Raw genomic sequence first — 15,022 nt, 5'->3', positions numbered from 1 at the left:
GGTTGTGCTTGGCTCTGCCTCAGACTCTCTAAGTAGACTAGAACTGTGACTTGGGCCAACCATTATTGAACAATCCTTTTATGAGCACCTGCAGCCTTGTTATGGCATCAGCAGAATTGCCACCCCCTACTGAGATGCACTACTGCTCCCTCTGAGGAGAGAGACAGCATTGCAAGCAATCAATACTTAAATTGTTTGGGGGAGATAATTAAGCACATTGTCAATAATACATATTCTCTCAGAGTAAATATGGACTTAGTTACTTCAAAATGCTGTAGAAATTTGTAGGAGAGTCACTGATAGTCTTCAGTCTACCCAAGGAAAATGAACTGGGTTGAAATTTATATGCCCAAAGAGTGCAACTAATTATAAGCCCCAAATGGCACTAGAAAGTGCATAATCCAAATATGCTTTGTACTTAGAATTGCTTCAAGTAATTAATGTTCAAAAATGAAATGGACCCTCTGACAGCTTTGCCAAAGCAGAAGGTTCTTCTGGAAGGTTCAGTGGTGCCAGAATACAAAGTATTTGGTTAGGGGAATTGTTGATTTTCAATCATTTGTCCCCACTCGTGTCCAAGGACGATGAATAAATATTTGAATTGGCAGTGATGCAAATGGTGCAGCTGACAATGGGGCACAACCCCCTGGAGGGACACAGTAGTGGAAGAGACATGAATAAATAATCTAAATCATTGTCTACAAATGTTGGCTAACGAGGGCTCAGTTCTCTGTTGGACTCTAGTCTTTACCAAGTCTTCTGATTCCAACAATGGAATATCATAATAGGCAAGCTGTTTATGGGTTTCCATCCTTCTCTAAACTAACTAGCAGGTGGACGTGATGGCTGCATACACACAGCTAAGTTCCTCTAAGGGTCACTTGCCACAGCCATATGTAATTCACTTATTCATTCATTCCAGAGCTTACGTTTGAAGAGGAAGACAGACAATAAAAGAAAATTAGATAATTATCAGAATGTAAATAAGATGTAAGTCTTCAATGAATGTATGAGCCAGCCACTAAAATGCAGGCTTCATGAAGACAGATTTGTTTTGTTTTGTTTTGTTTTTCTGTACCTCAATAGCAAGAGTATTGCATAGCACATAGCAGATGCTACAGAAATATGCACTGAATAAAGAAGAAAAACATAAATAAGTACTTGAGTTCACATAAAGGGCTGGAAGTGATGAGACTAGAGTGGAGAAGGGAGACCTTAACTTAGAAAGGCTAGTTGGGAGAGAGCCTTTCAAAAATTTATATTGGAATAGAGATCAGAATGATAATGAGGGGTTAGCCATGTGAAGTTCTGAGGGCAGTATGCTTCAGACAAAGACTGGGAAAGCTTGATCTGTTCAAGAAACATCAAGAAGTCCAGTGGGGCTGAAGCGAAAAAAAAGAAAGGAAGAAATCAGATGAGGCCAGGGTCAAGGGCCAGAGCAGATCAAATATGGGCTTAGAGGCCAAGGGAAGAGGTTTGCATTTTAATCTGGGTAATGGAAAGCCATGAGAAGCTTTATTAGAAAATAATTTATTTAACTGTGGGCATGATTACCGTTATTAAATTGTGCAAACCTATAAGTCTATGTAACCCATTCGAGAAACACTCTTTTAAGAAACATACTAGAGAAAAAAAATTTTTTTTAATACTAGAGGAAAAATGATTAGGGATAAACGGAGATGGCGGCTGCAGTAATGAAGGAAAATCAGATTTGAGGGAAATTAAAAAATAAAATTGAGAAGGCATGATAAATTGTGGGAAGTCAGGAGGTAGGGTGACCCCCTGATTCCAGCTTGAGCACCTGGGTGGACAGAAAAGGAGGAGCACTAGGCAGTGAAATGACTTCAAAGCAATAAGCAAACACCTAACTGAAAGCAGTCTGTATACTGCTTTAGATATTGGAAGGAGTATATGCAGATAAGAAAGGCAAACCCTGCTCTCAAGGGACTGGCAATCTGATGAGGGGGGCAGCAATTAACAAAGGTAATTAGGGAAGAAATCATGATGTGGCAAAATGTAAAATAGATTTTAAAAACCTTTAATTTAGTGCACCACAGAAATATTTGTTTAGAGCTTGAAAGAAACCCCGTTATGATTCTTATTCTCCCTCCCACTTAATTAGGCTTATATCTTTTTTTTGGGGGGGGGAGATGGAGAAATTCAGAGCATTCTTATTATAGTTAGGGTTGCCAGATAAAATACAAGACTGAAATGGGAACCCAAGGACTACAATTTCAGTGTAAGGATGAATGAATTAAACATAAACTTGTCAGGAGAAGAGGACAGCAAGGGAAAAAAAAAACCATCTAAATCTTAGCTTTGGCACTGAGTAGATTAAGACAACAGCAATAATAACAACAAATCTCCTCTGAGACTTTGTAATCACACACTGGCTCTCAGGTAGGTTTTTAAATCAGAATTCATGTTGTATGTGTATTCTGGAATACCTCAAGAGGAAAACTCAATTTTAAGTAACATTGGGTAAACAATAACCCAAGGCAATAGGTAGAAGCAAACACTAATCCTCTCTAGAGAAATGTAGTCTTAACACAGATCTCAGCATATATTATCACATTCAAGGAAAATGATCACAATTTAAAGCCATAATCCATAAAGAAATTGGGTGCTCTGAGTAAAAGTCAGCAGAAATAACAGACAGCAGAATCAGAGCCACAGAGACTACCAATCTTGAAATTATAAGACACAGAATGTAAAAACAAAAAATCTTAATATTTTTAAAGAAAGAAAAGAGCATTTTGAAAATAGAGAAGTAACCAGTTTGAAAAGAATCAAATGTAACCTCTATGAGTGAGGGACATAAAAATTCAAATTTAAAACTCAGTAGATTGATTAAATAGTAGATTAGACATAAGAGAAAGAAAATTAGTTAACTCACAGATAGATATATGGACCTATATAGATATAAGGATCAAAATTTCAATCCAGAAACATCAAAAAATAGACAACTGGAAAGAGTAGTAAGAGATAAAGAGATTAAAATGAGAAGAGCTTACATATGTCAAAGTTCCAAAAAGAAATAATAGAGAGGGAAAGAGGCAATACTCAAAGAGAAGAGAGTACCTGGGAATTTTCCAGAATTGTTAAAAGATACTAATCAGTCCCAAGAAACAGCATACACATATATTATTATATTTTTAATCTTCAAGAAGATCCATCATAGTGAGATTGTATAATAACCAAGAAAACAAACCATCTTTAGACTGTGAAGAAGAATAAAGAAACTTAACAAATAAGGAGAAAGAAAATACCCTGAGAAGAAGATGTGAAAATATAGTGGATGAAAGGACATAAGTCATTTCAGAAAGACACTAAAACAGTGGCAGGAAGTTCTTTGAAATTTTAATGAAAGACTTGGAATCATAAAATAAAAGAACCAGAAGGAAACTTAGGCTCAAGGCCCAGCTTAAATGTCATAAGAGTAAAAGTATTTTTATTTGTTTCTTTTGAGTACTCTAGTTCTTCTAAAAGAATGAGTCTTTTCCTCTGAGTTTTCAATGAACTTTGTATCGATGCTGCTACTCTTAAGCGATTGGGTATTGTGAATTGCTACAGATCTGCCATAGTCAGGGGGTATATCTTACTCATCTGAGCAAACCTAGTGCTCAGTGTTATGCCCAGCATCAATTTATTCCTTCTACTAATATATTTTGAGTTCTACTATAGGCTAGGGCTACAGTGATGACTAATTTCTAGTACAGTATGGAGCTCAAGGTCTATGGGGTAATGCAGTAAGTGAGAAGATTTTGCAATGAATGCTCTGTGATCAGTGTTACTAAAGGAATTGCGAAAAATTCACAAAGAAGGAAATAGAGCATGTGTTGAGGGGTTGTGGAGGGAGGTTTCTTGAGGAAATGAAGGCTTAGATGAGACCCAAAAAATGAGTTTGAGGGAGAGAAAGAGAGGCAGAGGTGAAAACCTTTTTATGTGTAAAGGCCTGGAGATGGAAAGAGCTAAATATTTTGAGATGATTCCATTAGTAAAAGGGCTCATGGAAATAGACTTGTGTTTGCCAGGATGGGGCTGTTGAAGAGGAGGGATGAATCTGGAGTTTGGAATTAGCAGATGTGAACTATTATATACAGAATGGATGAACAACAAAGTCCTACTCTATGGCACAGAGAACTATATTCAATATCTTGAGATAAACCATATTGGAAAAAATGTGAAAAAGAATATATATATATTTATATGTGTTTGAGAGGGTGTGTGTGCAACAATCACTTGACTGTATAGCAGAAATGAACTCATTGTTGTAAATCAACTTTACTTCAATAAAATAACTTTTTTCTCCGCCACCCCATCATATGGCATTCTTGGGGCCAGGGATCAGATCTGAGCTGCAGCCGAGACCTTTGGCAATGCTGCAGAGATGCTGCCAATCCCCTTGTGCCATAGCAGGAGCTCCTAAAATAAATTTTTCATGAAAGGGCTCATGAGATTCCTGTTGAAGAAACAATAGAGAGAGTGATAGAATCTTGTCAGAATATAGTATGGATGTCCTTGCCTTAAAAACATACAGGTTTTTTGGAAGTTCCCTTGTCGTGCAGTGGGTTGAGGATCTGGTGTTGCTGAAGCTATGGTACAGGTCACAACTATAAAGCAAATTCAGTCTCTGGCCTGGGGATTTCTACATGCTTCAGGTGTGGCAAAAAAACAAAAACACCCCAAACAAACAACAAAAATCTTTACAAGTTTTAAAAGAATTGGAAAAATACAAAGGTGGATTGGAAAGAATTTGAAGTAGCTAAAGGGTCGATGTTGGAAAAACGGAGGAAGTAAGTGGCTGTACCACAAGGAAGCTTTTCCGTTATGCTTGGGAATACAGAGTTTACCCAGAGCCGTGGGAAATCATTTTAGATTTGTAGGCAGTTGTCACTCCAAGTTTCAAATTTTAGAAAGAACACCATAATTGCAATGTAGGAAATGAATTTCAAGAATAAGAGTAGAGAAAGACTACAAATTAGGGAGACCATTTGGAAGCTATTGCAGTATCCAGGTGAAACTATGTCCATGGCCTGAAGTGTAGTCGTGGAGATGGTTGAAATGGGCAGAATGAAAAATGTTTAGGTAGTGGAAATGACTTGGTGATGGCTCTGGGTTGAATTATGTCCCCCAAAACAATATGTTCAAGTCCTAAGGCTTGGTACCTATGAATGCGGCCTTACTTGGAAATAGGTTCTTTGAAGATGTGACAAAGTTCTTGTTGGATTAGGGTGGGTCATTAATCCAATGACTCAGGTCTATATAAGAAGGCCATATGAAGACAGACATGCTGACACAGAAGGAAGGTGGTTATGTGATTGGAGGGATGTAGAGAGGGGAGTGATGTAGCTGGAAGCCAAGGATTTCTAGCAACCACCAGAAGCTAGGAAGAGGTGAGGAAGGAGCCTTGCTCAGATCCTACAGAAGGAATCAGTCACGCTGACTCGTTGATTTTGGACTCCAGACTTCCAGAACTGTGAGAAAGACACAGTTCTCTTGTTTTCCACCAGCTCAGCTGGTAGTATTTTGTCATAGCAGCTCTTGGAAACTAGCTCAGTGATGTGGTAAGTGTTCAGGGAGCACCATTTTTCTCTGTGTTTGTGTCTTGCTCTTAAAAATACTGGAAAAATACAAAGTTCCTGTTGTGGCACAGTGGTTAACGAGTCTGACTAGGAACAATGAGGTTTCAGGTTGGATCCCTGGCCTTGCTCAGTGGGTTAAGGATCCAGTGTTGCCATGAATTGTGGTGTAGGTCACAGACATGTCTCAGATCCCACGTGGCTCTGGAGTAGGCCGGTGGCTACAGCTCCAATTAGACCCCTAGTCTGGGAACCTCCATATGCCGAGGGAGCAGCCCTAGAAAAGGCAAAAAGACAAAAAAAAAAAAAATTCAAAAATAGTTACTAGTTCTTTCTAATTCACCAACTTATTTTTAAGGGGAAGAGAAATGCTTTGTTGTATGTGATTGGTGAGGGAGAGGGGACTCAGTGTGCTTGAGTGAGATGGGAATTTTAATGGGGAGGGGGATTAAGGAGCCTACTTTCTGGACATCTAACTTACTTTCTCCACTTTAGCCTTAAGTTGATACTGTGATCTTTTTCTTTCTGGCCTTCCCCCTCCCCCATCTTAATGCCCACTTGGTTTTGAATTGTGGGGCAAGGGCTTTCTAACAAAGCCCAGAGGGATAGGGAGAAATAAAAGTTTCCTGGAATTGGGGCTTGAGCAGCTGCATGGTACTGTGTTTGAAGCTATACAGTCAGGAGTAGGGATTACTGAGGATACAGGTGGGAGATGATAGCATGTAGAAGGTGCTTGATTGAAGCACCTTCAGTGATTGATTGTTGGCTGAATAGAAGGTGGTCCACCCCACCTCATTTTAAGGATGAGTAAACTGAACCCCAGTGACCTTAAGTCACTTGTCCAAGGTCATACAGAACAAATGCAGATTTGGCAACTTCCGTTCCTATCAATTCCCCGTAATTTCTCTATCTCTTCCACACTGCCTCTATTTAAGATGACATATCCTTGCTTAAAAATATTCCTACACCCACTCTAAAAGACTGTGTTATGCAGCCTTACTGTGCTATTCAAAACCACTGATATCGCATTGTCATCTGAAGAATGTCTGGCCAGGCCACATCCTTGGGACACTTCATCTGGACTTTGCACCAACAGTTTTCCCAAATCTTTCGACTAAGAGCCCTCTGTACCCCTCCAGGAGGGGTCCCCAGGATATTTCATCATTGCAATTTTCATTTCAAGACTTTGCTTGGAATCTGCAATCTACTCAGGATACTCTGCCAAAGTTAAACTGCCTAGAGCAAAACAGAGCAATCTTTTGGATCCTGAAATAAGTGTCCCAGAGTACAGGAGCCAAGCTGGAGAAGGCAAAGGGACTGAGTGTGCAGTCCCACCAAAACCATATGTTTTATTACTGCTCCATTCAGACAAGAGAAGGTTACAGAAAGCATAACCTTTCATTTCCTGACTCTGTTGAGGTGCATTTCACAATCTCAGCATCCAGGGAAACTCTCCAACTGACTATATTGTTAGAAAAAAGGAAAACCAAGACAACATACGTTTATCTCCCTTGATGCCTAAACAGAAACAAAACTGCTGTGAAACAAAATTTATTCTCCAACAGACATATTTTCTGGTCATTGCTTTTGCCCAAATTGCTCGTTTGTGTAAGCAAATGAGAGCTTTTGTAAACAAGTCCTGTTATCTAGGGGAAAAAAAATCTAAGAACCATCCTGCGTGATAGGCTCTTAAAGGAAAAAAAAAAAAAAAAAAGAGCCTCTTACATTTTTAAGAAGATATTTTGAAAGACTCTGCCTATTCATCATCAGAAATATTTTAAAGAAGTGATGTTTTCTTCTGTTTATCTTCAAGTTGCTATAGCAACTGGATCACTTTCTACTCATTAATCAGGAGGCACCAGCCAGAGAATCCATCTTTTGCCCTAGGTTTGGAGCCTTTGCCTCTTACTCTACCTTTTTATTTATTTTTTTTCTTTTCACAGCCACACCTGTGGCATATGGAAGTTCCCGGGCTAGGGGTCAAATCAGAGCTGCAGCTGTGGTCTATGCCACAGCCACAGCAATGCAGGATCCGAGCTGCGTCTGGGACCTGCAGATGCTGCAGCTTGAGGCAATGCCAGAGACTGAACAAGGCCAGTGATTAAACCCATATCCTCACAGAGACAAGTTGGGTTCTTAACTTACTGAGCCATGATGGGAACTCTTCTACCTTTTTAAAACTTTACAGATTTTTGGAAATAGTTTTCTTCAAAAATGATTCCCTTGATCTGAGGGTTTTGCTGTGTTCAGTGCCTTATTCATGGCGACACACTTTCTTGCCTGTGTTGTTTGATGACTTCTGTGGACTATCGGGTATGTTTTGATTGCTCCTTTCTCTGTATTGCTGGTGTTTTTATTTCTTGCCACCATGTGGGGTTTTGATGAGTCTCCAGAGTTGTGTGGTAGACTATACAGAAATCCACTTCCTCTTCCTTGTGTATACCACCAGCCAAAAGCACTGTGCACAGCTAAAAATGGAGTTTTATTTCCTTTAATGTTCCTTCTAAGCCCTTCCTCATTCTCAAAAGTCAGCAATCCCATCCTGATTTTCATCACTAACACTTGGACTTGATGAAACAGTGTTGAGTGAGTGATGACCACAGTTCATAATCATTTGACGGTCTGAGGGATTCAGGGACCAACTTCCTCGGGGTCCATACACTCTTCTCCACACTTGGTTTGTTGGATGCCTGCAAACATCATACACAGTAGGGCCAGAAGACCTTGGGCTGCCAGTAGTTCCGATGCTGTTAAAATGTGTGGTTAGCTAGCACTGCGCTGACCCCTACTGTGTCTAAAGAAATTAAAAGGTTTCTTATGAAAGTCTGATTACTTCAATCCTGCCTGCATCATTGGACAGGGTCTGGGCAGCAAATAGCTCCTCTAGTTGGGTTTACCCCCTCCCGGGCTTGAGTCCCCCGCTGGCCCACCCAATCGTGAATTTAGGCCCCTTGATCTTGTCTAGTTTCCACCCCTCTCCCCAATTTGTACAGATAAAATAACTGAAACCTAGACATTTTAGCACTTGACTAAAGCTAGCAGCTAATAGTGGTAACTTGAGAATTAACTCCAGAGTCACTGACCACTAGCCTCAGGCTTCATGTTCATTGAAGATCAAAACTACATCTTATAAAATTGGTACAACATTGTAAAGCAACTATACTTTAATTTCAAAAATAATTTTTAAAAAATTTAAGAGATCAAAGTGAAAAAAAAAAAAACCTACATCTTAGAGTGTTTCTCCAGTAGAATGGAGTTCACAGGAGATACACTTTAAACTATGGCTGTGACTAAGAAAGATACAAATCCGTAATCCACATATGTCGTCATCTGCAGCAGGTGAGGTCACAACAACTCTTGTCAGCATGAACTTTTTGAATAATACTGGGCAGGTTCTTTAGAATAAGAAGGGAGGGAGTTCCCATTGTGGCTCAGAGAAACAAACCCGACAAGTATCCATGAGGATATGGATTTGATCCCTGGCTCCACTCAGTGGGTTAAGGATCCAGTGTTGCTGTGAGCTGTGGGGTAGGTGGCAGATGCAGCTCCAATTTGACCCCTAGCCCGGGAACTTCCATATGGCACAGGTGCGGCCCTAAAAAGCAAAAAAAAAAAAAAAAAAAAAAGAATAAGCAGGGAAATATTTTTTCCAGTGTAGAGAAACACAGCACTGGGAACCCAGCATGTGCATGTGTGTTTGTATGGGGATGGGGTGGACAAGAAGAAGGGAGAGACTCTCTGAGCACATTCCCCCAAAGTGACAGCTTTTCAAGATTATTTAAATGCACTAGGTTGAGGTAAGGGCTAGGAATTGGGAGAAAGATGAAAGAAAGCTAGAAGCAGCACTGTGAGCACAACACACAGATCTAGAGAAAGCAGTGATTAGGAAATTTTAATGTTATTTGCTCCCCCACCAATCAATGAAGGGCACATGTCCAGGTCTCCAGAACAGTTAATCTCTCCCCTCTCCAACGTGATGTGAGACAATATTAGACAACATAGACAATGCTGTGTGTATGGGGCTCCCCCAGGTGCGTGTGTGTGTGTGTGTGTGTGTGTGTGTGTGTGTGTGTGAATGCACCTACAAGCACATATATAGATTTTGTAAGGGTGGCTGATGAGTTACTGAGCAAAAAGTTAATACTCTTCTAATTTTCAAGAACCCTTTCTCCTTGTAGCAGGTCCCAAAGAGAACAAAGGTCAATAAACAAATCCTGGTTGTTTTGATGCTGCTGCAGTAAATAAAGTGAAAAGTTGGCCATAAAAGAGAACTCAGGCTGTGGTAATACTTAATCTAAACAATTCATGGGGAAATGAACCCATTAGCATAATAAAAAGTAAACACTTGGCACCTGCCAAGGAGCCAAGCCACCTCTGAGACAGGAGGTGCTGGCGATGCTGGAGAACCCACAATGGCCTTAACACAGGAGCTTTGTGATGACAGAGAAAAGATCCCCCAGAACAGCCAAATACCCAGTCTCTACAGAGCCAAGCTCTTCTTCCTAATGAATCTCATGTGACTGCTCTAACAGCATTCCAGTGGCACTTAGGTCTGAAAGCAAGAGGGATTTCGCAGTGTGATTAAGTCGACACAATAACACATAAAGTAGAAAGCAGGCTGCTGACAATTATCTGCCGAATTTGGGGAGAGCTGGGCCCCACCATGAAATACCTTCAATTGGCAGACTGTCTAGTACGATTCTTTGGGATAAGCGCTGCCTATGTCTTCCCTCCTTTTCAGTTTTATGGGACTGAGTGTTCTGTGAACACTCTTCTATTTTCCTTTTCCATGGCATGGGACTAGTTTGCAGGGCTCTCTTAGAAAAGAGCTCCATTTCATAAGGCTGGCTGATTTGCACTCTGCTGAGACCCCTTTCTCAGACACTAAAAAGTTCCAGTCTTCAAGGCCATCCCTCTTTCCGCCATCTCACAGACTTCCAGGGGCCTGAATTCATATTGGCAGGTGATAAGCTATTTTCAAGTCATGGAGTAATCACAGTAATTCGGCATTTTTCCTTATTAGCACCTCTGAATGGACAAAGTGCCTCGAAACTGCTCCTCTGTGCAGTCTCTGTTGTGGAGGCTTAGTGCTTTTATGCTCCAGATGGACCATGTGGTTAGTCCAAAGGGATTAAACGAAAGAGCATCCACCAATCTTTCTAATGGTCACAAATTACATGGATGAGATGCTTAGAGTTTCTTTTTTCACTTTAAGAGAAGCTGCCGGCCTTGTAGGAGAGCCACTGTTATTTTCATTCCTGGTTCTTAAGACACAATTGAACAAGACCCTGTCAAATGATGGATGCATATGTGAGGGCCTGAGTGGCGTGTGTGTTCATTGTTGGCGATGAAAGCAATTTTCTAAAGCATCAATACATTTTAGGAATGTCTAGTATTTTCTAAAAAAAAAAAAAAACTTGGCACTGATGGAGGTGGGGCTAAATTGACCACAGAAGATCAAAACTGCATATATTTTGGTATGTGAATAATAGGGGACAGGATTCAGTCTCCATAAGCATACCACTCCAGACACCAATGTTCTTTACCAACACTATCAAAGATAAAAGGGCTTATTTTGCAATGAGAAGTAAATAGGCAAACATTTAGAAACACTTGGAGATACCTGTGATTTACTCAGTCTACTACCATTCCTCCTAGAGCCCCATTATTATCAATAATTATGTCTGCATGCAGTAAATACATGTCATTATTTTTTACAATGGATTAATTGCTTCATTCACCTAACATTTTGGCTGACAGTTGTGCTACATTTTTGAGGAAGTACACTTACTTAGCCTACCGTATGAATATTTCTAAGCGCTAGGTGCATGTTTCAGTATCTAAGAACTAGCACATCTAAAACTAGTGGATTATTTATTGGAAGATTATGTTTCATTTGACCAGGGCTTACATTTCATACACCTAAAGGAAAGTTTGAGGAAGTTTTCTGTCTTTATGCTGGTTTTGGAAGCTGTACACACATGGGCGCCAAGGGCCACCAATACCTTCTCTTTGCAGGATCGAAAACTTGGGTGGTTTTTTTGTTTAACCTTTTATACGCAGACCTCATTTTATTGTGTGTCACTTTCTTGTGCTTCACAGGTACTGCTTTTTTTTCCAACAAACTGAAAGTTGTCACAACCCTGCTTAAAGCAAGTCTATTGGCGTCATTTGCTCACTTCATGTCTCTGTGTCACATTTTGGTAATTCTCACACTACTTGAGACTTTTTTGTTGTTATTATGTTTGTTATGGTGATGTGTGATTAGGGATCTTTGACGTTACTATTGTTTTGGGGAACCATGAACCATATCTACATAAGACAGCAAACCTAATAGATAAATTGTTGCATATGTTCTGACTGCTCCTCTGACTGGCTGTTCCCCCATCTTTCTCCCTCTCTTGGGCCTCTCTATCCCTTGAGACACAATGTTGAAATTAGGTCGATTAATAACCCTACAGTGGCCTCTAAGTGTCCAAGTGAAAGGAAGAATCACACATCTCTCCCTTAAAATCAAAAGCCAGAAATGATTAAGCTTAGTGAGGAAGGCAGGTCGAAAGCTGAGTTAGGCTGAAAGGTAGGCCTCTTGTGCCAAACAGTTAGCCAAGTTGTGAAAGCAAAGGAAAAGTTCTTACAGGAAATGAAAATTGCTACTCCAGTGAACACACAAATAATAAGAAAGTGAAACAGTCTGATATGCAGAAAATTTTAGTGGTCTGGATAGAAGATCAAATCAGCCACAACATTCCTTAAGTCAAAGCCTAGTCCAGAGCAAGGCCCTAACTCTCTTCAATTCCGTGAAGGCTGAGAGAGGTGAGGAAGCTGCAGAAGAACATTCTGAAGCTATCAGAGGTTGGTTCATGAGGTTTAAGACAACATCCATAACATCAGAGTGCAAGGTGAAGCAACAAGTGCTGATGTAGAAGCTGTAGCAAATTATCCAGAATATCTAGCTGAGATAATTAATGAAGGTAGCTGCACTAAACAGATTTTCAATGTAGACAAAACAGATGTATACTGGACGAAGATGCCATCTAGAACTTTCATAGCTAGAGAAGAGAAATCAATGCCTGGCTTCAAAGCTTCAAAGGACAGGCTCACTCTTATGTTAGGAGCCAGTGTAGTGGGTGATTTGAAGTTGAAGGCAATGCTCATTTACCATTCCAAAAATCCTAGGGCCCTTAAGAATTATTCTCAATCTACTCTGCTTGTACTCTAAAAATGGAACAACAAAGCCTGCATGATAGCACACCTGTTTATAACATGGTTTATTGAAAATATTGTAAGCCCACTGTTGAAATCTGATGAGAAAAAAAAATTACTCTCAAATTACTGCTGCTCATTGACAATGTACCTGGTCACTGACCCAGTCAAGAGCTCTGATGGAAATATACGTGATAAGTGTTGTTTTCATGCCTGCTATCACAATACCCATTTTGTATCCCATGGCTCAAGGCATCATTTCAACTTTCAAGTCTTATTATTTAATAAATATATTTCATAAGGCTATAGCTGCCCATGGATAGTAACTCCTCTGATGGATCTGGGCAAAGTTAATTGAAAACCTTCTGGAAAGAAGCCACCATTCGAATTCGGTTAAGAACATTTGATTCATGGGACAAGGTCAAAATTTCAACATTAATAGGAGTTGGGATGAAGTTGATTGCAGTCCTCATGGATGACTTTAGGAGTTCAAGCATTCGGTGCAGGAAGTAACTGCAGATGTGGTGGAAATAGGAAGAGAACTGGAATTAGAATTAGAGCCTAAAGATGTGACTGAACTGCTACAACCTCATGATATAACTTGAATGTATAAGGAATTGCTTTTATGGATGAGCAAAAAAAGTGGCTTCTGGAGCTGGAATCTGTTCCTGATAAAGATGATGTGAAGATTGTTGAAATTTCAACAAAGGATTTAGAATATTATATAAACTTGTATTTTACATATTGATTTGTTGATAAACTAGTGGCAGGTTTTTGAAGATTGACTCCAATTTTGCAAAAAGTTCTACTGTGTTAAAAATGCTATCAAATAGCATAGTGTGCTACTGAGAAATCTTTTGTGAAAGGAAGAGTCATTCAATGTGGCAGACTTCACTGTTGTCTCATTTTAAGAAATTGCCAAATTGGTGTAGACACTATGGAGAACATAGTGAAGTTTCTTTAAAAATATAAAAATAATAATGGCATATGATCTAAAAAAAAAAAAAAGAAAGAAATTGCCACAGCCACTCTAACCTTTAGCAGCCATCACCCCAATCACTCAGTGGCCATCAACATTAAGACTCTCCACCAGCAAAAAGATTATGATTTGCTGAAAGCTCTGATGATGGTTAGCATTTTTTTTAGTAATAATTTATTTTTAAATTATGTACTTTTTTTTTAGACAGAATACCATTGTATACTTAATAGACTACAGTACAGTGAGTATAAACCTAACTTACATGCACTGGGAAACCAAAGATTTTTGTGACTTGCTTTTTTGCCATATTCACCTTATTGGGGTGGTCTTTAACCAAACCCACAATATCTACAAGGTATGCCTGCTTGTAGTATCATACTTACAGAAAAATTGCAATAATAAAACCATTTATCCTTTACTAACGTTACTTATTGTTAACATTCTGCCCCACTTTCTGTATAATTTGCTCATGTGCTTTTATTGTGTGTATAAAATACATATATACACACACATATATACCTTACAAATTTATACACACATTACATTCATATGTGTTTGTGTGTGTGTGTATTTTTTCCCCCGAACCATTGCAAATAAGATACATATATTGTGGTCCTTATCTCTAAATATTTCAGTGTGTATTCCTTAAGAATAAGTACATTCATACGTATAGAACCATAGTATGTCATCAATTTCAGGAAATTTAATATTAATAATTGATTTATCTATCTACCATCTATATTCTGATTGTTTTCTATTGACTTGGTCACATCCAATGGGGATCATTGTAGGATTACATATCACATTTAGTTGTCTTACCCTTTTTTAGTTTCCTCTAATCTAGAACAACTACTTAATTCTTCTTTGTCCTTCGTGACACTGACGTGTTTGTTTGTTTTGACACTGACATTTTTTTAAGGCAGCAGTTCCTTGATAATAGTTTGTTTCTCATTTGGCATTTGCCTGATATTTCTTGTTGGTTAGATCCAGGTTAAGTGTTCCCAGCCAAACTACTGTACAGGCCATGTGGCATCCTTCTCGATCTATCCTATCCAGAAATACCCAACATTTACCTGCCTGTCCCTCTTTAGGGACATTAATTTGTACTCTTGTTTTCACATCTCAAGAAGTTTCCTTTCACTTCTGTCCAGCACAACACTCAGCCTCTAAAGCTGGTGAACAATTCCTTTAAAACAACGGAAAGAAACCTGGGAGAGGCAGGAGGAGGGGTTTCAGAATTCAGAGCTCAACCTCGAGG

General features: G+C 39.4%; 1 protein-coding gene and 1 long non-coding RNA gene across 4 annotated transcripts in view; one reads left to right on the top strand and one right to left on the bottom strand.

Annotated features, from left to right (window-relative positions):
* The window catches only part of PCSK5 (proprotein convertase subtilisin/kexin type 5), a 454,731-nt gene that overhangs the window by 59,315 nt on the left and 380,394 nt on the right, over positions 1 to 15,022 (bottom strand). Inside the window, exon 25 of one of the 3 annotated variants that reach the window (XM_084988113.1) lies at positions 12,836 to 13,298. The exons of the other annotated variants lie outside the window; for them this stretch is intronic. Coding sequence (XP_084844239.1) covers positions 13,267 to 13,298 — 32 coding nt within the window. The 3' untranslated portion in view covers positions 12,836 to 13,266. Of the gene's footprint in view, positions 1 to 12,835; positions 13,299 to 15,022 lie in introns of those variants that run through there. 3 annotated transcript variants of the gene reach the window in all.
* LOC146407065 (uncharacterized) overlaps positions 1 to 15,022 on the top strand; it is a 90,105-nt gene that overhangs the window by 62,188 nt on the left and 12,895 nt on the right. The window lies entirely within an intron of this gene.

The sequence above is a fragment of the Sus scrofa genome, chromosome 1, assembly GCF_054392235.1.
Source record: "Sus scrofa isolate SSC_HxYL_T2T_F1_AM1 chromosome 1, Sscrofa_HxYL_maternal_Yorkshire_Landrace_v2.0, whole genome shotgun sequence".
Taxonomy (NCBI): Eukaryota; Metazoa; Chordata; class Mammalia; order Artiodactyla; family Suidae; genus Sus; species Sus scrofa.
Note: the sequence above shows the minus strand (reverse complement) of the source record. Positions and strands in the feature narration are given on the sequence as shown.